This window comes from Mastigoproctus giganteus, chromosome 4, assembly GCF_048544385.1.
Source record: "Mastigoproctus giganteus isolate SK-2022 chromosome 4, ASM4854438v1, whole genome shotgun sequence".
Taxonomy (NCBI): Eukaryota; Metazoa; Arthropoda; class Arachnida; order Uropygi; family Thelyphonidae; genus Mastigoproctus; species Mastigoproctus giganteus.
This window is the reverse complement of record NC_143578.1, coordinates 223,302,276-223,327,928: the sequence shown is the minus strand read 5'-3', so window position 1 is coordinate 223,327,928 and position 25,653 is coordinate 223,302,276. Positions and strand designations below refer to the sequence as shown.

Here is a 25,653-nt window from a genome sequence, read left to right as displayed (position 1 = left end):
ACTTTTCAATAGATTGGCAAAAATTTTCAAAAAGATTTTCACCTGTAGTTGTTCCGTGCATACTCTGCAGATCAGCTAATTCTTCAACAGGTACAAAATTATCATTAATTCCACATATGAAGATGAGGGAGTTGGGCGTGTCATTTACATCAGTATTGTCATCCAGTGCCACACTAAAATATTTCATTTGTTTTATGCTTTCCAAAAGTTGTTCGAACAAATTCTTTCCAATATCTTCTACTCTTCACATAATTGTTTGTCGAGACAAACTAATGTCTTGTATCATTCCTTTCTCTGCACAAATTTCTTCCCCAACTTTTAACAAACAACACAACAAATTCACCATCATTGAATGGTTTACTTTCAAAACCGATCAAATGTGCAACAAGATCTGGAAAATTTTGATAACTGGCACGTACAGGAGATAAATTTCTTGACTGATACGTTTTCAGTATGTTTTGTTGTTTTCTTAATTCATTTTGTAACTTTGAATACTTTTCTTTTCACAGCACTCCTTTATGTTGTTCATAAGATTTATGATTGGAATCAGTGTCATTTTAAATTATATTCTTTAAAAACTCACACAGTCTCCTAACACACCAAACACACTTCAATGAAGAAATAGTCTTCAATTCACCTTGGATCAAAAACACAACACTCCTAATCGATTTTTCCCTTTTGGAACATTTTTAAGAATGATTTTTTTAAATTCAATACATATTAATAATTAATTTAATGCAATGAACAAGCTATATCAAAATACATAACTGTATTTAGCATACATATGACTGCACTAATTCAAATCAAAAGGAACTATGAAGCCCAATAAGTCCTATTATTATTATAATTTTCTTAAATTATAGGTGAAAACCTCATACCTTTGAGTAGGACTGTTAATCTCTCAACACTCAATCGCTAATGATTATAATATGAACTTACCCCCTGTGTATAGTCATAAATAAATCAAGATAAAATAGCTATTAATTAAAATAAGCATGCCTTCAACTCATATCACTTCAAGGGAATCGGAAAGAATCACAAAAAGACGGCAGCCACCAACCTCCAAAAACCTACCAACACCACAAGCCATCATGAGAATTGAAAAACAATTGTCGTAAAATTCTAAAAATGACGAAACAAATAAATTAATTCACAAATAAGTTAAACTTTAAAATCGTTATTTAACTTCTTTTAAGAGACCACCTTATTCGGTTTGTTATCGTGTTCACAAGAAGTACAAAAGTGATTCACGAACGATATCCCCCCCCTTTATATCAAATTAATGACACCTGAAATGAGATTATTTATATAAACCAATGTATGAATTACTATTCATGCATGAATTACTATTCATGCATGTGCGTAAGCGTCCACGAGTCCAAAATATTATAAGGTCTGCGTATATTAATAGAATTAGTGCCGACCGGGCTAGCCAGGTGGGTTAAGTGCCTGCCTGGCAACCCAAAGGTCGCGGGTTCAAATCCCGCCTCGGGCTTGGATATCACGATGGTGCCGCACCTCCGATTACGGTTGGATTTCACGGCCACGATACATGAAGGAAGCAGGAAAAAACTGGTTCCTTCGTGTATTGCTCACATCATACGAAATAAATAAATAAATAAATAGAATTAATTACTCAAATTAGAATTACTCAAAGGTATGAGGTTTTCACCTATAATTTAAGATTATATGACTGCACTGAATCACATGTAAATGTTTGATACAGTCGAGTTAGACACCTGCATGCCTGTACACGCAGTGGCGATCGATGCTGTTTTAGTTCACTTTCCATGCAGGCCTTATAAAAATTATTCGCAAGATTCGCCCTGGGAGGCGTAGGTTGGACACCACTGATGTAGAGGAATATGCATTTTGCTGCTTCTGATGTTTGCTTTAGTTTTTTTATTTTTTATTATGAAATATTCAGTTTCAACTATTTTAAATATAATTCAAATATATTGAATATATTGAAAATATATATTCAAAAAAATATATTTTTTTTTTGGCTGGTGCAGCATAAGCCATAGGCTTTCTTGCACCATGCGGCCGTTACTAATACTAAATACTAATACTAAAATATATGTATATCACATGACGATAGTGGACTGATTTGCTAATGCTGTACCATGCTGCCATCTATAGTTTATTATTCAACTATATAATCTGGTTAAGATTACTTTTTGTCAGTGGTGTGGCTTTGCATTGGAGTTCTTGTATCTGTCCTACTTTTAATTTTTGCTGCATCAGGACTACTGCTATTTAGGCCTTCTGCATTGGTGGTTCGATCTGGGGATCAGATGGTGGACTGATCTTTCGGTCGACTCGCCTTTGCGGAAATTTGTCTAGCAATTGAAATGCAGCAATTCCCTGACCATTATAGGCGTTGTGGTCCAAATTTAATTGATTATTATTTTATTATCTTTGCATTTCAATTTTCTAAATTATCTTGGAGATTTTCTGTTACAATATTTTTACTCTTATTATCCTTCTCTTCCCTCCCTGTTGGTTTGATCGTTATGTTTAATTTTGACTATTTTCGCTCTTCTGTTTTGCCATGCTGCTGGCATTGTTTTTATTTTTATTTTAATTATCATTCTAATTTTTATATATATATTAGGTCAAGATCCCGATAGATTTTGGTTTGCGAGTGGTGGTGAAATATTTTTTTGCAGGAAGTATTAAGGCCTAACTAACTGGCTGGCTGTAGTTGTACTAGCAGTTGTTGGATCGCCTATAGTTCCATGTTAACTATTAACATGGGATCAAATTAATAAAAATATAAAATAGGAAGGTGACTTTTCTTTCACATGGCCATCTTTCTCTCTCTGCTACTTCCTCGGGGGCTTTGTGCAGATAGATAGCCATACTAAAAGAATGCCAAGGGCATACCCGTTTCTGTGGTCTCAATAACAGTTTTGGTTTGTAAGTACCCATGTTAAATTACGGATGTCCTATGTTAATAATTCAAGTAAATCAAATAAATTTTATAAACTGTAACTGTTAATTTTTAGTTAACTTTAGTTTTAAATTTTGGATTATTAATAGCTGCAAACTGGAATTGAGACATATATCAACTTGAGTTAAGTATATCCAAAGCATACTGTATTACCACTTGATTTTAACAACTTTTTCAAGGGTCAACATTTAAAATCAAGAGGAAAGACATAACTATGCAGGCCCTCTATGCAGTAAATGATACCCAAGCAACAATTAAAATATAGATTAGGATTTTGATTGTGAAGGTTAGGTCAAACATTTGTCAAATAGGTTTATGATTATTGCAAGAATACAGCTTACTGTTGACCCCACACAGAACCACATTAAAAACTTTTACTTTTTTTTTTTTTTTTTTTTATGTAAACCCCAAAAACGAGGGGTATTAGAACCTATAGTACTTAGTACCGTGCTTGGGTTGGAGGTTGAGAAGACGAAAGAAGATATTTGTTGACATTGGACTTGAACTTCTGTAGACTGTAATTTTCAGGAAATACATATGAAGGAAGGTTGTTCCAAAAAACAGCAGTTAAATGAATAAACGAGGAAGATGAAAAGTTGGTTCTGTGAGCTTGAAGTTGAACAGTAAATGGATGTTGGCGGCACGTGTTTAGACTGTTTTGAAAGAGAGAGTGGGAATTATAGAAGCCAATTCAGAAGAACAGTGGCCATGGAAATATCTGTAGAAGAGGCATGCAACAGAAACAGTATGTCTATGAGACAGCAAGTGGATAGAGTCTTAGCGATGAATCATTAATTAACCTAACTGCCCTCTTCTGAATGGAATCAAGAAGCCTGAGAGAGGTTATGGGAGAACCACCCCAGATGTGGGAACAATATTTCATGGTAGGGTGGATTTGCGATTTGTAAAGAGTGAACAGCTGTTTGGAAGAAAAGTAACGCCAAGAGCGAAAGAGAAAATCAAGTTTCTTAGATGCAGAGGAAGCAATATTTGTAATATGCTTGTGCCAAGAGAGATTAGAAGTCAGGGTAATCCCCAAAAGAGATGTATCATTTTGCCTAGAAATCGGAGTGTCACCAAAGATAAGCATAGGAGCAGAAGAATCCTTTTTGTGAGATATAAGACAAGACTGAGTTTTAGAAGGATTGAAATCAACTAAGTTGTCTTTGCCCCACTGGAGAATTACCTAGAGATTGGCATTTAAGGAATTGGTAGCAGATTTTCGAGAAGTTAAAACAGATTGAGCAGGATAAGGCTTCTCAAAATGGAAAGTGGAATGCAATGTGCTATCATCGGCAAAACTATGGATAGGATTTCCAGTCAATGGAAGAAGGTCATTAATATAGAAGAGGAAAAGAGTGGGGGAAAGAACTGAACCTTGGGGGACACCGCCATTAATGGAGAAGTTAGAAGACAGAGCCATCTACCATCACCCTCATTGAGCGATCAGAGAGAAAACTGGATAACCAATTTCAAAAAACAGTTGGCAAACAATAAGATGGAAGCTTGTTTAGAAGACCTTTATGCCAAACATGATCGAAAGCCTTTGAGATGTGAAGAGCAACTGCTTGTGTTTCACCAAACTTTTCCATTGAATTAGTCCATAAATGGGTAACATAAGTGAGAATATCACCAGTGGATTGACACTGACGGAAACCATATTGGCGATCATTGATCAGACGGAAGGTTTCTAGGTAGTTTAAGAGTTGGCGGCTAATTGATTTCTCAATTACTTAAAATGATTACTACACCTACTACTTCCTTCTCATCAAAAAAAACAGTTCCATGCAGTTACAAAAGCACTGGACTGGTATGATTTTTATCATTTAATTTTAACTTGCTGTTATGTAAACAGGAAGTTAAAATTAAATGAGAAGTTTATCTGAAAAATCACTTCTGACAAAAATTTAATTAATGCTATACTATCGAAAGTTCAACTATTCCCCTGCCAGTCATTTTCTTATATGGTAGCACATTTTCAGCAATGGAAAAGTAATCCTTGTACACATTAGTCACATTTTATCTGCTATAAAATTCTGCTCCTCAGCTTCCTACATTATTTTTTCACATCAAAAACAGCTCCGAAGAACAAAACACAAGAACATATGCCAAGTTTCAAGAGCAAGTTAATATTAAATGACAACTGTATCTGCAAATCATGTGATAATGCAAAAATCCCGAAATTTTAATAAAAAAAAATACAGTTGGAGGGTGGGCAAACAACAGTAGCCACAGTATGCTGTCTGACAACAAGACCTAGAAAAATCATTGTTGGTCAAAAAAATTGGCATTCAAAATATTAGAAAATGTAAGGTTCTACACTTTGATGATAATAATAATAATCCAGTTACCTTATTACCTGGGAAGCAATAAACTTAAGTTATTGCTTCCCATTTATGTGATAATGAAAAAAAAACAGAGAAATTATGCAATCTGACAAAGTTCTCTCAACAGTATATATGTTGATAGAACAGCATGTGAAGTTTTATAAATAATGTAAAGGAAAGTTGCCAGTAGGGAAAAGAAACAATTATTTGATCATATAAAATCTTGGTTAAGCCACATCCTGAGCACTACATACAGTTTGGAATCCCATTTCAGAAAGGATACAGATCAGATAGAAAAGACACATCAAAGAGTAAACATTAGTTATTGTTCAAAAAAATGTATTACACGTCATTTTAAATTTTTGGCTTCAGCCCAGATTTTTATTATGAGAGGGAAATGTTTGTTTTGGGTTGCAACTTTTGACTTGCACTTCTTAGAAAGCAAACAAGTGAAAAAGTCACAACTCTAGTCATAAAGGAGGTTAAGCAAGCTAAGGCAGATTACGAGACGTCTCTAACAAAGGATGCAAAGAAAAACCCTAGACTTCTATGATTATATTAACAGTAAAAGGAAAGGGTTGAATCACATTGGGCCACTTGCTGTCTATCGATGATTTGTCTGCTCAGGTTGCGGGCAAATTGAGTACGTATTTTGCATCTATATGCACACATGACGAATTCTTTAGGGAAGGGAATGCCAGAAGTTTATCAAATGCTAACGAGGAACTAAATGACTGCGATAACTGAAAGGGAAGTGGGGGAGAAATTGTTAAGAATGGATTTAAAAGGCACTTGGGGTGGATGGCATCTATCCAATTATATTAAAGGAGACAGCAAAGGAGGTAAGAAAACCCTTAGCCATAATTATGAGAGCATCCTTGATTCAGGGGATGTCCCTATGGACTAGAGAAGTGCAATATATCCCCAGTTCATAAGGGGGGGATCAAAGGGCAACATGAGTAATTACAGACCTGTTAGCCTAATGTCTGTTTCAGGGAAAATAATGGAATCACTAACTAAAGAAATAATGCAGGATCATTTGGACAAGCATGCAATTATACTACAATCATAGCATGGATCTATTAAGGGGCAGTTTTGTTTACCCAATCTGATAGGTTACTATGATGCAGTGACCAAGGAAATGGATGCAAAAAATAATTTTGACATCATATACAGGCAGTTCTTGCTTTACGAGTTTTTTTCCCCAAGTATCAAGTATCAACAAAATCGAAAATATGAACATTAATTGCAAAAAATGAATGTTAAACATTCATAAATACCGCATTCCAAACCACATGCATGGCTAAATAATAATACAGTGTACCCCACTTTATGATATTAATCAGTTCCAGAGACACCATCGTATTGTTAAAACATCATAATGTGAACCCAATAACACATTTTTTTTGGTAATTCGTTTCAAGATCTCGGAAGTTGAAATTTTCGCTGTATAACTAAGTTATTTATCTCTCTAAAATGTCATTTTTAAGGTCACGAGCGTGACCTCTGAACATATAAAAGGTCGTGAGCGTGGTTTGGAAATTGTATTAGTTACCAATTCTAATCATTAAAATGCACTACACTTTCATCATTATCATATGTTCCGTTATAAGAATCAATTTTAAATCCATTTGTGATATTTTTCTAAAGCACATTTCTGGAGGTCATGACCATAAAACAATAAAAATAAATTGCACTTTCCGGTTTATTAGGCTTTTCTGTTACTGCAAGCAATTATAAATGGGTAGTAAATTCGATCTTCTTGCATTTGCGAAAAAACCGATATCTGGAATTGTGTAGTTTTTTTATGTTATTATGGTGAAATGTGTTTCCCCTTTACTGAAATCTTCAATCATATAAAAAACATAAATAAATTTTCAGAATCATGTTAGTTGCAATTTGTGTGTGCCATTAAAAAATGCTTATGCATGCAATTGTGAAATTTATAATTAAAAGAGATGATTATCTTGGAAACAAACACCTCTTGAAACATTTCTGAAGAAGACGACTCCTTGTGCAACAAACCAATGAGTGCCGAGCCAATAATGAGTTATCAATGAGTGTGCATTTAGTCGATGATGACGAAGAATAAAGATTCTTTAACATTTGCAAGTCGTAAATAATTTCTCTATTATTAAAATTTGCTTGATTTTACACGCTACATTTTCGTTTCTTTCAATAAATCAATCATTGTTTAAACAAACTAATTAGCTAACTAATTTCACTGTTGAGAATGTAACCTCTATTTTTAACCTTATGTCTATGGGATATAAATTCTTGCTTTACGAGTTTTCGCTTTAAGACTGTGCGCTAGAAACGAATTAACTCATAAAGTCGAGAACTACCTGTACTTGGATTTCAGGAAGGCTTCTGATACCGTTGCACACAAAAGACTGCTATACAAACCAGAGCAATGTGATAATAAGAGCAAGTTACTTCTATAGATAAAGGGATGGTTAAGTAGAAGAAGATAGAGAGTGGTTATCAATGACCACTGCTCTACGTAGACTAATGTTATTGGTGGAGTTTCCATTCTCAATGTTGGCCCATTGAGAATGGAATTAAAAATTAAATGAAGTCTGACATACTTTCATCAATACCATTGACATATATTGCTTTCAATATTTATCAATGATATTGATGAAAGTATATCAGGTTTAATGTCTAAGTTTGCAGATGATACAAAGGTTGACAAGGTGGTTAATGGTTAACAACAGTCATCAGGGCAAGCTACTGCAACAAGATCTAGGAAAATTGGATTGATGGGCTGAAAAACAGATGTTGAAGTTTAACATTGACAAATGCAAAGTACAGCATATGGGTAGCAATAAACTCAGAGTAACTTATCAACTGTGCACTACTACCCTCAGGGTAGTGGAAAATGAAAAAAATCTAGTCCATTCAAGGTAATTGTGCAGTTACATATGAAATTCTCTGAACAGTGCAGACATACTGCAAGGAAAACTCATGGGGTTTTGTCAATGATATTTTTCAAAGACACACTGACTGAGGTGTTTAAAGCCTTGAATGGATTGAGTAAGGTGAATGTTAATGGCATTCTTCAATTTTCTGAATCTACATAAGAGGGAACATAAATTCAAGTTGAGGAAGGATGCATGTGTGGATGTTTGCCTTCAGCCAGAGGGTCTTTAATTGTTGGAACAGGCTTCCATCTGTTGTGAAGTGGATGGGTTGAATAAATTCAAGGAAGAACTAGGCAAATTCTTAGAGGGTATGGATGGATAAACTGTGGTTTTTTTTTTTTTTTTTTGCTGATGCTATATAAGCTTTCTTTCCTGCATTATCTGCCATTACTTCTACAACAACAATAAGCAGTTTTATTATTATATTTAAATTTAATTTGGTGATATAGCTCTATTTCATGAAAAGGATTAACATATAGACTCTTTTGTTACTAAGAACAGATCATGCTTGTGTATGCATCATAATTTATAATGATAATCCACAGAATATGGTAATGAGTTTTGCAAATTACAGTGTTTGGAGACTAGGCACCTGCGAGGTGATCTGATTGAGGTGTATAAAGCCTTGAATGGTTTGAGCATGCTCAATGCTGACGGGATTCTTCCTCTTGCTCAGAATAATTGCCTGAGAGGGCATAAATTCAAATTGAGGAAAGACAGTTGTAGGATAGATGTGAGGAAGTTTGCCTTAAGCCAGAGGGTGGTTGATGGCTGGAACAAACTTCCATCTGTCATTGTAGAAGTTGATAGCTTAAATAGATTCAAGGCAGAACTAGACAAACATTTGGAGTGGATGGGTGAAACGAGAAAATTGTTTTTTTTTGTGGTTTTTTTTTTTTTTTTTTTTGGCTGATGCTATATAAGCTTGCTTTCTTGCATCATGTGCCTTTACTAATGCTAATTCTTTTACAAAATTATAGTTCTCTTGATTAACTAACTCTCATTTATTCATTTAAGTTTTTTAATTTTTATTTATTATTTAATTTTGTTTTTAAGTGTAGGCTCTCTCACAAGAAGGAAAGCGTGTAAAATATATGCATCATATTTGAGAAATTTTTGAAAAAGAACGATTCTACCAATAAAAAGGGCTACCACTATTAAGAGAAAAATTCATTAAAATTAATTTTAATAACAGTTAATTTACATACCTTACATTTTCCAATATTGTACTATAACTGCAACTTTTCTGGTTTACAAGAAAACACAGAACATTCTTTTACAGGAAAAAAACACACCTCATTTAGTATTTAGTTACTAAACTCATCTTTTAGTTAGGAAATTTTAAAGTGATGCTGTGTTTTGTCCATAATGTGAAAAAAATTGCTCGTGTAATTTTTCTACAAAACATAGCAAACAGTCCTTTTCATGAAAATGTAAAAGGTCATAGATATAACTTACACAGTTATAAGTACCAAGTAAGAGATACTGTTCAAGGCTTAGATGTCACTTGAACTGATGAGGCTTAGCAGAAGAAATAATAGAAATAAAAAAATTCATAGGATGCATATAAATTATCAGATGACACAGATGTTGAGTTCATATAAACTACTCTGCAATCAAATCACAAAGGAGGTTAAGAAAGCTAAGGCAAATTATAAGAAGTCTCTGGCAAAGAAAAGCAGCAAACACTTATTTACCTATGCTAACAATAGAAGGAAGGAGATGAACCATATTGATCCCCTAGATATGAGTGGTTTACTCGTTGATGATCCTGCTCACATTACTAAATAACTGAATAGGTATTTTGTATCTACATTCATATGAGGAATTTTTTTTGGGAAAGGATTGCCAGAAGTTTTAAAATTTTAACAGGGAGCCAAATGATTTTGCAATAATGACAAGAGAGTGGAGGAGAAATTGTTGAAACTTAACATAAAAAACGCCAATTGGGTTGATGGGATCTATCCAATTATATTAAGTGAGCAGCAAACAAAGTAAGCAAGCCTTTATCCATGATCATGAGAGCATCCATGGATTTAGGGAAAGTCCTGTGGACTGGATATGTTCAAGTATATACACAATACATAAGGGGGGGGGAATCAAAGAGTAACATGAGTAATTATAGACCTGTTAAGCTTGACTTCTGTTCCAGGAAAATAATGGAGTCACTGGTAAAAAGTAATACACAGAATGCAGTCACAGCATGGATTTATTAAGGGGTGACCTTGTTTGACCAGTCAGATTCAATTCTATGACATAGTAATGGAACTGGATGCAAAAAAATTATTTTGATATCATATACTTAGATTTCAGAAAAGGTTTCGACATTGTTGCACATAAAGTACTCCTAAACAAATTGGTGCAATGCGGCATGATATTAAGTGCTGGGCCCCATTTTGTTTTCTATATTCATTAATGATATTGATGAAGGCACATCAGGCTTAATGTCTAAGTGTTCAGATATTATGAAGGCTAAGGATGGCAGGGTAGTTAATCACAATAATTAGAATATACTACAGAAAAATATCAAGACAAATTAAGTAGATGGGGTGAGAAGTGTCAACCTAAGTTTAATATTGATGCAAGTAATGTCTAAGTGTTCAGATATTATGAAGGCTAAGGATGGCAGGGTAGTTAATCACAATAATTAGAATATACTACAGAAAAATATCAAGACAAATTAAGTAGATGGGGTGAGAATTGTCAACCTAAGTTTAATATTAATGCAAGGTACTTCCATATGGGTAGCAATAATCCTAGATTAATGTACCAATCCAATTGTGTGGTACCACATTCAAGGCAGTTGAGAATGAAAAAGACCTACTCTTAATTGTATATTCTAACATGAACCAATTCTAAACAGTGCTAGAAAAGCCATGGGGGTTCTGTCACTGATGCATAGAAATTTTTTCAGTAAGGATAAGGAGACTATTATCCCATTGTATAATGGCAATGGACAGGCCATATCTTGGGTACTGCATTCAGATTTGAACTAATTTTACAAAGGACATGGGTCTGTTGGAACAGATGCAGAGAAGAGCAAACGAGATTATAGAGAGGACGAAACAGTACTTTTACAAATTGGTACTCTTAGCAGGAAAGGCTTCAGTTCTGCAAACAATAGCACCTGAAGGCTATGCACTTGCAAAAAGATCTGATTGATGTATTTAAGGTATTGAACAGCTTGAGTATGCTCAATGCTAAGCATGTTAAGAGAATCCATACACTTTTTTTTTTTTTTTTTTTTTATGAAACCCCAAACACGAGAGGTATTAGAACCTACAGTACTTAGTACCATGCATGGGTTGGAGGTTGAAAAGATGAAAGAAGATATTTGTTGACATTAGACTTGAGGAAGAAGTCTAATAAATGAGTCGGAATAAATGAGGAAGAAGAAAAGTTGGTTCTGTGAGTTTGAAGTTTGACAGTAAAAGGACGTTGACTGGTTGCGCCACATTTTTCATAAATATTATCCTTACCATTTCTGGAGGCATATTATTTTCTACTCGTGTTGTTATAGCCATATTTTTTCCACCCATTTCACAGTACACATGTGCAGGAGGCAATGGACCATTTCTATCTATATCAATCTTGTAAACTCCAGATTCTCTGTAGCCCACTAAGTAAAGCTCTTCACAGGTACGCTTGTAGATGGCTATAAAGTAAAGTAATATTTTTCTGAAAAACAGCAGAAGTAAAAAGAAAGCAATTCTAAAAATTATAATAAAAATTAGTTTATTATAACAAATGCAAACAAAAATACAGCATGCGCTCCTTGGCACTAACTGATGTGGTAAAAAAACATAGCAACAGGTGAACCTGCATTAAGTGGGGGCGATTTATCCATAAAAAATAACATAAATAATTTTAACCGGTTTACATGACCAGTATTTCTAGCTGATTTTATGCACAATTTCTCTATATAACAAAATTAAATGCAGCAGAAACATTTAAGCCTTTAAATACATTGAAAGGACAGAATTCATAGGATACCTAGTTCCTGGGCAACATGATGCTGTCACCCCCTCTTCCTAGTGGACAAACCTACCACTTGGCAGGTATATAGGTACACTGCATTCACATAGATGGTAATTCGATGTCAGTATGTAGTTGTGAATTAACCGACTTTGAAAGTGGGATGATAAAGGATGCCTGATACATGGGTCACTCTATCACGGAATTGGTACAGAAATTGCATTATCCTTTTGAAAGTATCAAGAGTGTATCAGGAATATGCAATTTCCAGAATAATATCTCATTGTGAACAGCACCGTGGGAAGAGAAAGGTGGTGGAAGAATGTGGCCGTCGACATCAGTCTCGCATTGTTTCGGCCAACCAGAGAGTGACAGTGGCACAAATCACCGCCAACTTCAACAAGGGAGATGCCAGAAACGTCTCCACCAAGACCATTAGGCAATTATTAGCTGCAATAGGTTATGGGAGCTGCTGACCCACCAGAGTCCCATTACTAACACCATGATACAGGACTCTATGCCTCAACTGGGTGAAAGAACATTGGCACTGGAACTTGGATGATTGGACCTGGAGATCCGATGAGTCCCATTTCCAGTTATTTTGGGCAAACGAGAGGGTGCGTATCTAGCGGAAAGCACACAAAGCTATGCACCCGTCATTTCAACAAGGAACTGTTCAGATAGGTGGATGGTTGGTAATGGGTCCGAGGAGTGTTCAACTGGCACACATTGGGACCTCTGGTACATCTAGACACATCTCTGAACGGTCCAGGTTATATGTCCATCCTTGTAGACCATCTGCATCCCTTCATGGTCATCGTGCACCCACAGGGCAACGGACTCTTCCAGCAGGACAATGCGCCTCCTCACAGAGCTGTGATAACTAGAACATGGTTCGAAGAGCATTCCACAGATTTTAACACTATGGAATGGCCTCCCCGTTCACTGGACATGAACCCTGTGGAGCATCTTTGTGATGCTGTGGAAAGGTCCATCTGAGCTTTGGATCTTCCATCCATAAATGCGACGGAATTATGGACAGCGGTACAGCAAGCATGGATGAAAATACTTGTGGAATGCTTTTGTGAACTAGTGGATTCAACGCCTTGCCATGTGACTGCTCTTATGCGGGCAAAAGGTGGGCCTACATATTAATAGGTAGGTATCTCATGGTTTCTGTCCACTCAGTGTATATTTATGCAAAAAAAAATATAAATACAGGTAACCCTCATATAACACGGTAATCTGGTTCCTACAAAATCTCGTATAATGCGAAACCATGTTATACCCAGTATAAAAATGGGGGGGGGGGGTTTACATACCAAAAGCTAACAAAAATACGTCACTTTTTTATAACTATCGCAAACTTAATTTTTATAGTAGTAGTAATTTAAATAGCAATAACTGAACAAACGTCTTACCTTATAAACTGATACTTACATGTGAGATAATGTACGTTCATTTAATTTTCTTCCTCTTCATCGCTGCTAAGCATAATCTCTTCTGCAGCATCTAGATTTCATACCTTCTACTCTCTTTAAAAGTCACGAACTGCACTCTTCGAAGTCACAATTATTTTTTATGGTCTCAAACAAGCACAAGTTCAATAGCACAGAGCCGAGGGATTTCCCAACAAAATACAGTGAACCCCACTTTAAATGATACGTGAAAATCTGAAGAATATTTTCCACTTAGCAAAATAAAAATAAATTTATGCTTACATACATAGCTTAATTAATATGTACTGTAATATGTACATACTAATTGATATCTCTGTTCACTGACTTTTTTTTTTTTTTTGGTTGTAAAATTTAAAACAGTAAAAATGATAAGCAATTAATAACAAAGAACACGGCATGCACAAGTTGCAACAAACATGATACGGGGTAATGAGTTTATGAAATTTATTTATGTTTTTTATGATTGAATATTTCATAGAAGGGGAAACACATTTCATCATAATAAAGTGAAAACCCACAGAATTCCATCTATCGATATTATAGCAAATGCAAGGAGATCGAGTTTACTACCCAGTTATAATTGATTACACTAACAGAAAAGACCAATAAACCAGAAACTGCAAATTGTTTTTATTGTTTTATGGAAGTGACCTCCAGAAATGTACTTTGGAAAAATATCACAAAGGCGAAAACAACTATCGAGTCAACAGCAGGGATTCACAAAAAGAATGGAAATATTGGAAATTACATCTAACATAATAGCAGGGTTCCCCCAGCACAAAAGCTCAAATGTTATAGATTTCCAGCAATTCTCAAACCGTGTTAGAGTGAAACCTTGTTATATAAGTACCGCGTTGTGCGAGGATTGCTGCAATTTATCAATCATGTTAGAGCAAAACTGTGTTGTAGACGTATCGTTTTATACAGGGGTAGCCTGTATATTATATGTTCAATGAAATGTAAGAAAAGTTACCTTAAAATTACAAAACCTTATTACAATATTTAAAATAACAGCTTGAAATACTGTAAATTTTCAGATTGCTTAAAACGTTAAATGTATTGTAAATGTAGTGCTCCCTGAATCTAGCCATAGTTTCTGATAAGCTTTTCATCATCTTTGCATTATTATCACTAGCTGACTCACTTGAACTCCTTGAGGCCATTTTCAAAAAAAACTTGAAACTACGAACATGGTTAGACTAAAATAAATCACTCAGGCACAAGATCAATATAAACTATATAAAAACAGAACTGACAAAAAATCCAAAATATCATTGCTGAGTGGTGCTATGAGCTGTATGCAGCTAAAACAACTCCCTATCAGGAAACAGCAGTTTATTCCTAAAGAAAAGCTTAATAAGCAACACCTCAATAAACTTCAGCTAATTAGAACCTCAGGGAGGATTCTCCCTTTCCCATTGGATAGTAGGATGTGTAACATGGGATAGTAGGATGTGTAACTTTGGAAAGTAGGATGTGTAAGGTTGTTATTATTTGGTTTTTTAGGAGCATTAGCAACTAAGGCCATACTGCTCCAAGGATATGCGGTGGTCATTCCCTGACCTTCCACATCCTCCGTAGTTGGTGGTCACGGGCTCAAACCCCGGGCTAATCAAGAAGTGTGTGCTATGCACTGCCGCTCCTGCCCACCTGGCTATGGAGGCACCATGTGTATATTTTTGTAATGTGCATGAAATGCCACATGGCTGTAGCAATTTACAGGTGTAGACACAGGAAACTCGTTTCAGTAGAAACAGCTCCAGAAAATTAACACAGAGATATAAATTACTCATGAAAAATAAGTTTTGGAACAATTAATAGAGCTTTCAGAGTTTTTCCATGACATAAATGGAGACCTCTTTGCAGCAATTCCAATTTGGTTGTCTTCCCATTAATTACAGTATAGGTTAAATATCGATTTTTAATTATGAAATCAAAACATGCACTAATGAATTACACTTAGTTGGAAAATAAGACTGAAAGGCATTGAAGATTTTTTGACAGGACCTCATAAGCACCCAAAAAATGCTAATGGATAATTACTCCAAAGGTGTTTGGAGTGAACAGCACTATTCTAGGAGATCCAAGTACAACTCTGTAGGGAGTGTATCAAAATATAAAGATCACTATAGCATACAAATGCCGAGTGAAACAAGCTATAGTAGGAAACACTGTATCGATTTTGCATACAAAATGTACCATTGGCTATCTTAATATCTTCATGATAAAACTAGTGCAATATAATTAGATAATTTCATATTAAAACATGAAATTGTTTTAATATGAAAACCTTGCAAAACAGTTTTGAGCTTTTGTGTGGGGAAAACCCACTTATTATGTTGGATGTAATTTTTCAACATTTCCACTCTTTTTGAATCCTCACTGTTGACTTGCTAGTCAAAAAAATTACTGAGAAATCCCTGTATTTTGTTTTGTTGGAAAATTCCTGTGTTATGTTCTGTGCTATTGAACTTGTGGAAAAATCTAGATTTCAAAGTTTTATTACTATTGGATAGCATACCGGGCCATCCAAAAGATTTAAGTCATTAAGCCATCCAAACATTGAAGTTACGTTCCTACCACCACAGTTGTACTAGGTTAATAACAACTTCTTTCATTCAGCCATCAGATCAAGGCATTATATCCTCCTTTAAAACTCATTGCATGGATTTTGAAAAAAATTGATTTCAAATCTATTGAAGTAATGGAGGCATGGAAACATTCCTAAATTGTGGACTGTATGAGAATCATAGCTTTATTGCTGAAAGAAGTAAAACCATGGCCAGAGTTAGTTCATTCAGGAAATATGGTCGAGCCAGCAGAAAACGGAATCTGTGCGATGGAAGAACTTGGTACATTGGTAGAAGGGGAAGGTTTTGATACAATCGCTCTCCCTACACTGAGTGGAAAAGACTTAAGTTCAAATCCCGTTGATGACGGGAGGAATTTTTACGGGTCTTTTTCACAACGTGGCTGAAGTTAGTCGGGTTCAGGCAAGGGTGGCATGGTTTTTTCCCGCAAACACATGTCCAGCAAAACAGAAAATCAACCTCGGGACAAGCAATTTATAGACAATATACACAGAGTAACATGCCCTTATTTGCCTATGCTCCTGAAAAAATTTTAAAAAAAGATATGATTACTGAAGACATTCAAAAGTTACTGGTAGAAAAAGAGGCTGTCTGGCAAAGCAGATTTGGTGGAAATGGCATCACAGATAAACCAAATCAATTCAGAGGATGACAGCGCAGATGAAAATTCAAAATTTCCAAATTTTACACTAAAAAGCATACGGGAAGGCACAAAGTTAGCCGAGCAAATTAGAATCTTATTTTTTGAATGCAGATTCTTGAATAAAAGGGAGTTTCAAAACATCGTATGGAACTGCTTAGTTCCATACAATGAAATTCACAAAGATTTATCAAGCAAAAGCAAACAAACCAAGATTACTGATTTTTTTAAAGACCAAAAGATACACAAAATCTAGAATGGCATATTTTTGTTAGCTTTTTTAACATTTTGTTAATGAAATAGTGTATTTTTATTAGCTTTTGGAACATAACCCCCCCCTTTGTACTTTTTCTTAGTCCCATATAACATGGTTTCGCACAACTCGGCATTTTACAGGAACCTATCTAAAGGGCATTATATGAGGGTTACCTGTAATATACAAAACTCCACTTTGTGTAATATTTGTGGAAACCTATAATTCAGATCATAAGAAATTTTGCTATCTACTTTATCATACCAATTTTAATTCATGTGTGCTATGCTGTTCCCTTAAAAATTAACATAAATAAATAAAACTGGAACACTGCACTGCTTGTCCTTGAGGAAGCTTTCAGAAGATAGACTGGTCACAGAAAGAAGTCAATGTGAATGGACAGTACTTAAACCAGTGGTTCTCAAACTTTGTGATGTGAAGGCACCCTAAATCCATTAAGAAAAATACCCAGCACCCCCAGCACCAGGTGCGATGGGCACTGGCAGAATATTTTGTAAGGTGGTGCTTTCAAATACAGTGTACGCAACAGACAGTGTGGCTCGGCTGTTCCATATATGTAGGTGTGTGTACATAAACACTATGATGTGGCCAGCAATTATTTCATGACGACTTCTAATTTACACAGTTGCATGAAATTCAACGACCTTTTGTAGTGACGGCCACAATGTAAGTGGATGCTAAATTTGACGTCACGGCACCCCTATAAAGAGTAAGTGGCACCCACTTTGAGAACCACTGATTTAAACCATTTACGCTTTGCAGATGATATTGTGATTATAAGCCATGATCCCAAAAAATTAGGGGAAAATCTTAATCAGTTTTGCAGAGTTAGTAAGGATTTTGGACTAAAGATGAATATGGCTAAAACAAAAGTAATGATCAACAAGTATGCCACGGAAAGGGATATAATCATTGAAGGAGCAGTAATTGAAAAGGTGGATTTGTACACTTATCTGGGACAAGTCATTAGCTGTAATAATGATAAATGGCTAGAAGTCAAGAGAAGAATAAATTTCGGATAGATAGCATTCAGGAAATATAGTCACATACTGAGGAGCAATATAACAATTTGTCTGAAACGTAAACTAATGAACCAATTTGTCTCCCCACCATGACTTATGGAACTGAAACTTGGGCACTCACCAAAAGAATAGAAAAGAAGCTGAAAACTACATAGCGAAGAATGGAATGAATTATGTTAGGAATGAGACAGCTAGATAAGAAGAGAAACACATTTTTAGCCATATTAGGCAGCAAACACAAGTAAAGGGCATTATCAAAACTAAAGAACTGAAATAGACTTGGGCAGGATGCATAGCCTGAAGACATGAGAAATGGACTAAGAAAATAACAGAATGGTACCTGAGAGGAGCTAAAAGAAAACCTGGAAGACACCAACAGAGATGAACATATGAAATGCATGAGTTCATGGGTAATAAATGGATGGCCATTGCACAAAACAGAAGGAACTGGAAAGTTGCTGGAGAGGCCTTCAACCTGCTGTGGATTGAAAATGGCTGATAGTGATGATGTCAATCAGATAGGTAGCTTTTTCCTTATGGTGAAAGAGGCCTATGCGCTCCGGATTCATATTATTGAAATGTGTGGCTATCCCATCGACATCCTTGACAGGTGTGACCTACAGGCACGCGACAACGTAGCGACCAACAGTAACGTCAACAGTGGCGAGTCATCCACGAGGGCATTTATCACATACTACCCCAATCTGTCACAACAGATCGGTAGAATCCTAAAATCACACGGGATAAAGTGCATCCAACTCCCAGGAAAGAAACTGCGTTCTCTCATTTCCAACGTGAAAACACCTGTCCCCACCCTTCTGCAGAGCGGTTTTGTCTATCGCATCTCTTGCCGTGACTGCACTAGCTGCTACTTTGGAGAGACTGGACGTTGGCTCGAGAAACGTCTCTCAGAACAAACGGGTGATCCGTTTGGCAGATGTGGAACACTCAGCTATTGCCGAGCATGTCTGGACAACCCACCACGACACTGACCCACACCGCTATGTCGTGGTTGTGGACAGGTCCCACCATTACCTACGGTGCACCTGGTTGGAATCGTTAAACATAAAATGCTCGGATACCTCTTTGAACAGGAACAGTGGTTGTCAAGTTAACCCCATCACAGAAGCAATAATTCTGTCCATAGACAAACGCTGGCCGCATCACCACCATACGTCACAGCCACAAACTTCAACCTCAAACAATTAGCCACGCGCCTCATGCACCAACTTGGCAGTGCACATCTCCATTCTAACTGCCATTTAATATGTTTAACTGAAGAAGGCTGTCTACTCAGCCGAAAGCTCTTTTGTATACTAACCGTTCTCTATATGTATATTCTAGTATTAACCGCTCTGAGGAATTATAATTTTTTCATTTCAATAGCTTTTTCCTTCTTGTCAACAAGGATTATGTCCTGTCTGTTGTGTAGAATTATCTTGTCCTTTATTACAGCATGATCCCAGTACCTTATGGGCTGGGGTCTCTAGTACTGCCTCGTATTGTACTTGTAATACAGTACACTTTCTTTGGTCAACTAGTATTTCCTTGCTAGATTCTAATGTATTATCCTGGCTACCTGGTCATGTCTATAAGTGTACTCAGTCTGGGTGATCACCTTGCATTCCATGGTGATGTGTTGGATCGTTTCTGAGGTCAGATGGTATCGTTGACATGGGTCATCTGACACTCCAGGCTCCTTGGCAATGTATTTTCTAGTGTTGATTACATGGTCTTGGATGGTGTGCATGAATCCTTCAGTCTTGGGAAAATGCATCCCGCTTGTGCACCATGCATTAGAAGCCATTTTATTTATGATCTTGGTGGAGGTCATTGTAGTGTCTACAATGGAGTGTCTTCCTTGCCCATCTTTCTAGCTTCATTTGTGCCATCTGGGCAGGAGGGGATTCCTAGCTTAGTGGGGTATGCTGCTTGTCTATCTTCCTTCCCTAGCTATTCTGTTTTCTCTTCCTCAGTGAAATCTATCAGGCCCTTCCTTCATCTTTCTGAGCTATTAACAGTCTCTCCACAGCTGACTTCAGGTAGTGTTGGTGGCTCTTGGTCATCATTGTTCTTGTCTTTCTCCTTTCCCATGATATCCTCCAGCTCAGTGTTGGCCCAATCTATGATCCCGTAGGAGTATGTTAGCACTGGGACTGCATAGGTGTTTATGGCTTTAACTGTTTTCCCTCAGTTCAGCTTTGCTTTCAACAGGCTTCTGAATCTCTGATGGTATTTTTCAGTCAGGCACATCTTGATTTCCTTGTGCTGTAAATCCTGAACATGCATCAGGATTTGTAGGTCTCTCTCTCTCTCTCTCTCTCTCTCTATCTCTCTCTCTCTCTCTCTCTCTGTCATAGCTTCAATCTCTTTACCAGTCTGTAGCTGGTAGTTTCAGCTGACTGTTTCTCCTGATGCAATTATGGGTCTTGAATTTGTCTAGACCATCCTGATATCATTGCTGAATTCTTCAGTATCCAGAATAGTTGTTGGAGTTGCTTCTCGGTTGAGTGTAGAACTTGAATGTCATCCATGCACATTAGGTGGGTGAGGGTGTACAGGTTTTTCCTTCCTTCTTTGGGGTTATATCCATACTTGCTGCTATTGAGCATAATGAGTTGAGTGCTAGACAGAACCACAGTGGGCTCAGGGCATCTCCCTGAAATATTTCTCTCCTGTGGATCAGTCTGGTTGTGAATCTGTGAATCTTCTCGACCTTGACAGTGGTACTTCATTTTGCCATTGTTGCTTCTAGGAAGTTTGTCACTGTCGGATTGACTTTGTAAATGTTCAGTGTCTCTATTAGCCAGCTATGAAGCTCAGAGTCGAAGGACTTGCAGTAATTGATGTAGGAAGAGTACAGATTACGGCGCTTCTTGTAGGCTTGCTCTATAACTGCGACATCTATGGTTAATTGCTCCTTGCATGCTTTCTGCTATTTGGCCATTCTGGCTCTTCAAGTGGTCTGATATCTTCTTGGTTATGCAGCTGGTCAGGATCTTGTTCATCATTGAGAGACAGGTGATTGGCCTGTATTTTGCCAGGTTTCTTAACTTGGTCTTTAGGCTTCAGATATGTGATTTCTTGAGTGAGAAACTTCGAGATTGTCTCTGGGTGTCTTATCATTCAGGTGAACTGCTTGGCTAGGTGTTTGTGTGTGCAAGTGAGCTTCTTATACCAATAGTTGTGGACATTATCTATTCTGGGGTTTGCCAGTTATGGGAGTTCCTGATCGACTGTTTTACTTCTTCCTCCTAAATCCCACTCACTCTCTCTCTCTCTCTCTCTCTCTCTCTCTCTCTCTCTCTCTCTCTCTCTCTCTCATCTCTTATATGTCCTTGATTTTCTTCCATTCTAGTTCTATCCAGGGGAGTTGGCTGTTATGTCTTACTTCACTGCTCGATATGCTGCCCCAGAACTCTTCATTTGTCTTCTGCTCGAGTGATTCATTTCCATCTTTCCCGTCTTCTCCGAGACTCTCATAGAAGGCTTTATGGTCCTCAATGGAGTTTTGGTTGTTTATTTTACTCTGGGAGCTCTCTTTATATTGGCATAGTCTCTTGCTGAGTGTAAGGGGAGGAGGTTCTGCTTCAGTGCGTCCAAGTATTCTCCTATTCTCTGATTTTTGGTCTTGTGTTTGCTGTGGATGCTGTCTCTCTTGAGGAAGCTCTTCACTTTTCCAATCAATTTTTTACTCCTATTATCCCATTGGTACTAGGTCAATTGGCATATCTTGACTCTTGATTCTTCTATCTTCTGCTGAAGTCTTCTTTCCCATGCTGGCGGTTCCTTCTTTTTTCGTTTTTTTTTCTGCTGCTGGTCTCTCATTTCTCATCCATTAATCCTAGTGGCTTCTAAGGCAGGACAGTATACAGCTGTGTGGATGGCCTCCAGTGTTGCACCATTGTTGAAGAGGTAATGTGAAATTATTTGCCGATTGAGGTGGTCAGTGACTTTACACAGGATTCTATTGGGTCTCTGCTTCAGTAATGGGTCTTTGTGGGGTCCATTCCTTCAAATTCTGTTAGTGCCCTCTTCCATTTATCTTCTATTCTGGATATCATGACCATGTCTCTTTCCACTTCAGCTACTCTGGGTTTTATTTCTTCTTGCTCTTCCTCTTCTGGTTCCACGTTGTCCATACTTTGTTCTTTGTAGTTGATCGCTCATGTCCTGCTTGATTTTTTTCCAAGACTGCAGGAGCTATCTTGCTCTTCGTGAAAACGGTCCTTCTCTGGTCCGCTGTTCACTGACCTGAATATCCTGGAATCGATCCAACCACTTGGTATGTAATCTTGACCTGTATATTGTCATATCAGCCTACAGCTTGGTTATTTCGCATGATGCATGCATTCATTTCAATGCTCCACTTCATGCATTGCTGTTTCAGTGGTCACTAGTGCAGTTGTGCAGAAAGCACTTCCAGTTGAAGCTGGATGGTCTTGCCCTTTTCTTGTGGTAGCCATACAGGGGACAGCACCACTTGCTCCACTGTCACTATGAGATCACTGAGGTATTACAGTCAATGTGCTATAAGAACAATGACATATTATAGTAAATATAAGATCAGTGCATTTAATTTCACTCAGTGTTGATATATTTCATTAAGTTGCAAATACATGATGTTTTTTAACGGTGGGACAAAGTCATTGTCCAGATTTATAAAGATGTAAATGAATTTTGAATTAACCTGTAGTGTATTGGCATTGACCTAGTCTTTTTTCAATGCAGAATTTTCAAAACATTTTTCTGTAATGTGTGATACCTAAATGATAATAGAAGTGCATTTCTCAAAGGAATGTTAGTAAATACTCTTTAAAGCTTGTTAAAAATAGCAGTGTCTTGCTTCATATTACTCTTGTATAACTTCAGTAAGTGTAAAACTTCATGGTGATTTTGTTTGTGGTATCAAACTAAAACTGAGTTTCCACAAAAGCATTGAGTAAAGTAAACAGTAATCAGAATTTTCGTTATTCGGGTTTTCCACTGCATGATATAAGTCATGATATAAGCATGTCATGACTACTCTGTACAACACTATCGTAAAAATATTTACTAATCAAAAGTGATATTTTTATTATAACTATTTTTATATGATAAAAAAGAATAAAATATTAATTAAAATTTATAATAAAAAAACAAATACAAACGACAATATACAACAATATACATAAATATATGAGGTGCTACCCAAAAGTTCCCGAAATGTATTTATAAAATAAATCAGACTCACCCTGGGTCTTATTTGTCACCTTCAAAGTAGTCCCTTGAGAGTGTACACACCGATCCCAGTGTTCTCCCATGATCTGAATGAAACTTGAATGTCCTTCTTCGTCACAGTGTTAGCACAACCTGTGATTTGGTTTGGATATCCTCTACGCTGTCAAATCTTCGACCCTTCATTTTGATTTTCATTCTTGGGAAGAGGAAGAAGTCGCAGGGGACTAAGTGTGGTGAATAAGGGGGGTGGGGATGATTGTCACATTGTTGGATGCCAAAAAGCGTGCCACAGCAAGAGATGTGTGAGCCGGCATGTTGTCATGATGAAGGACCCAATTCTTTGCGCGCCACTTCTCTGGACATTTTGTCCAGCCAGCTTCCCTTAACCACCTCAGAATGTCACAGTAGAACTTTGTGTTGATGGTCTGACCAGGAGGGACAGATTCCTTATGGATAATCCTGTCAGTGTCCAAAAAACAGATCGGCATGGACTTCACATTGCTCCTCACTTGTCGAGCTTTCTTCGGTCGGGGCGAAGATGGGCTCTTCCACTAGGATGATTGTTGCTTGGTTTCTGGGTCATATCCATAAACCCAATTCTCGTCACCAGTGACGATCGCAGAAAAGAAGTTTTGATCACTCCTGGCCTGTTCATGAAGATCTCTGCTAACTTCCATGCGATGCTGCTTTTGGTATTCACTCTGTAACCGTGGCACGAACTTGGCTGCAATCCTTCTCACATTCAACTTGTCTGACAAAATTCGCCGACACTTGCCATACAATAGTCCTACAATGCCACAAATGTCATGGATGGTCTGCCTGTGATCTTCATGGATCGCCGCCTGAACTTTTATGATATTTTCTGGGGTGGTGCTTGATGATGGATGCCCAGAGCGATCGTGATCATCAACCAACATATGACCATTTTTAAAACGGTTAAACCAGTAGTAGGTCAACGCCTAGCCTAAAGCATTGTCACCAAAAGCTTGTTTCAACTTCTTATGGGTTTCTGCTGCTGTATCATTAAGAAGGAAACAAAACTTGATGCAAGCACGTTGCTCTCTCTCACATCAGCCATCGCAACAATCGCAAACTATGCAAAACACACTGCCAAAGAACTGTGCATACATATTCAATGACTGTATCCAGCTCAACACCACGTGGCACAATGATTCACAAAGGATGCATGCAGTGTTACCTAGCGCCACAAGTTAGTACTAGACGTAGTTCCTGTGTAACATTCAAATTTCAGGACCATTTGGGTAGCACCTCATATAAAAATTATTTAATTTACATATTTATAATCATTTAAATAACAGTTATATATATAAATATTATTTAAATGAATATTTAGTTATTACTCATAAAGCATTATTGTAACTTACCAAAATGACAAGTTTTCCCAGTGTATCCTGTACTAGTACAATCACATTTTGTTTCTCCATGATCCATACTACAACGGCCTCCATGTTCACATGCCATAGGATTCTGACATGGATCTACAAGCTGACAGTTATCCATTGATATTTTTTCTGCTAGTGGTGATTCTACCACATCACGAGGGTCAACCCACGCATCATTGAGGAAAATATCTCTTAAGCACCCAACAAAACCTTAAAATAAATTCCAAATGTAGGTTAAATGAAATTTAACTCCTCAGTTCAATTCCCTTTAAAACAAAAGGAAAGTATAAAAACTAAATTATGTGAGGTATTTAAAATTTCACTTTAATAATTCACAGAATTCAAAAACAATAGAGGCTGTGATGACATCTATCTATTTATCATGAGGGATACATGAAAACTTTAAAAAATTAGCCCACTTGGAATGAAATTTTTGTAATGATCTCTAGCTGATCATCCACTTATGGGGTTAACCTTCATTCCTGAAATAAATTTATGTTCAATAGGCCAGATTTATAAACAATGATGCATATTTTTTTTTTACTTCAATTAGTCCTCACTACTAACCTCTTATGGCAAAAGCATCATTGCCTATGCATCAAAAAACACAACTGGCAATCTCTTTCACTCTCAGTATAATTTTTCCCATGAGAAACAACTGCTCTGCTCTACATAAATTACTATGCATTACTCTAAAATTCCTTGACTCTATCCAAAAGACAATGGTCAAGTTAATTAAAGATCCTTCACTCCCCTGCCCACACAGAGAGAGAGAGAGAGAGAGAGAGAGAGAGAGGAGAGAGAGAGAGAGAGAGAGAGAGAGAGAGAGAGAGAGAGAGAGAGAGAGAGAGAGAGAGAGAG

The 25,653-nt window shown here is 36.8% G+C and overlaps 1 protein-coding gene across 1 annotated transcript in view; it reads right to left on the bottom strand.

Moving 5' to 3' along the window:
- The window catches only part of axo (axotactin), a 564,741-nt gene that overhangs the window by 331,905 nt on the left and 207,183 nt on the right, over nt 1-25,653 (bottom strand). Inside the window, exons 12-13 of the mRNA XM_090371184.1 lie at nt 24,775-25,002; nt 11,687-11,862 (exon numbers count right to left, since the gene is read on the bottom strand). Of these exons, the coding sequence (XP_090227310.1) occupies nt 11,687-11,862; nt 24,775-25,002 (404 nt within the window). The remainder of the gene's footprint in view (nt 1-11,686; nt 11,863-24,774; nt 25,003-25,653) is intronic.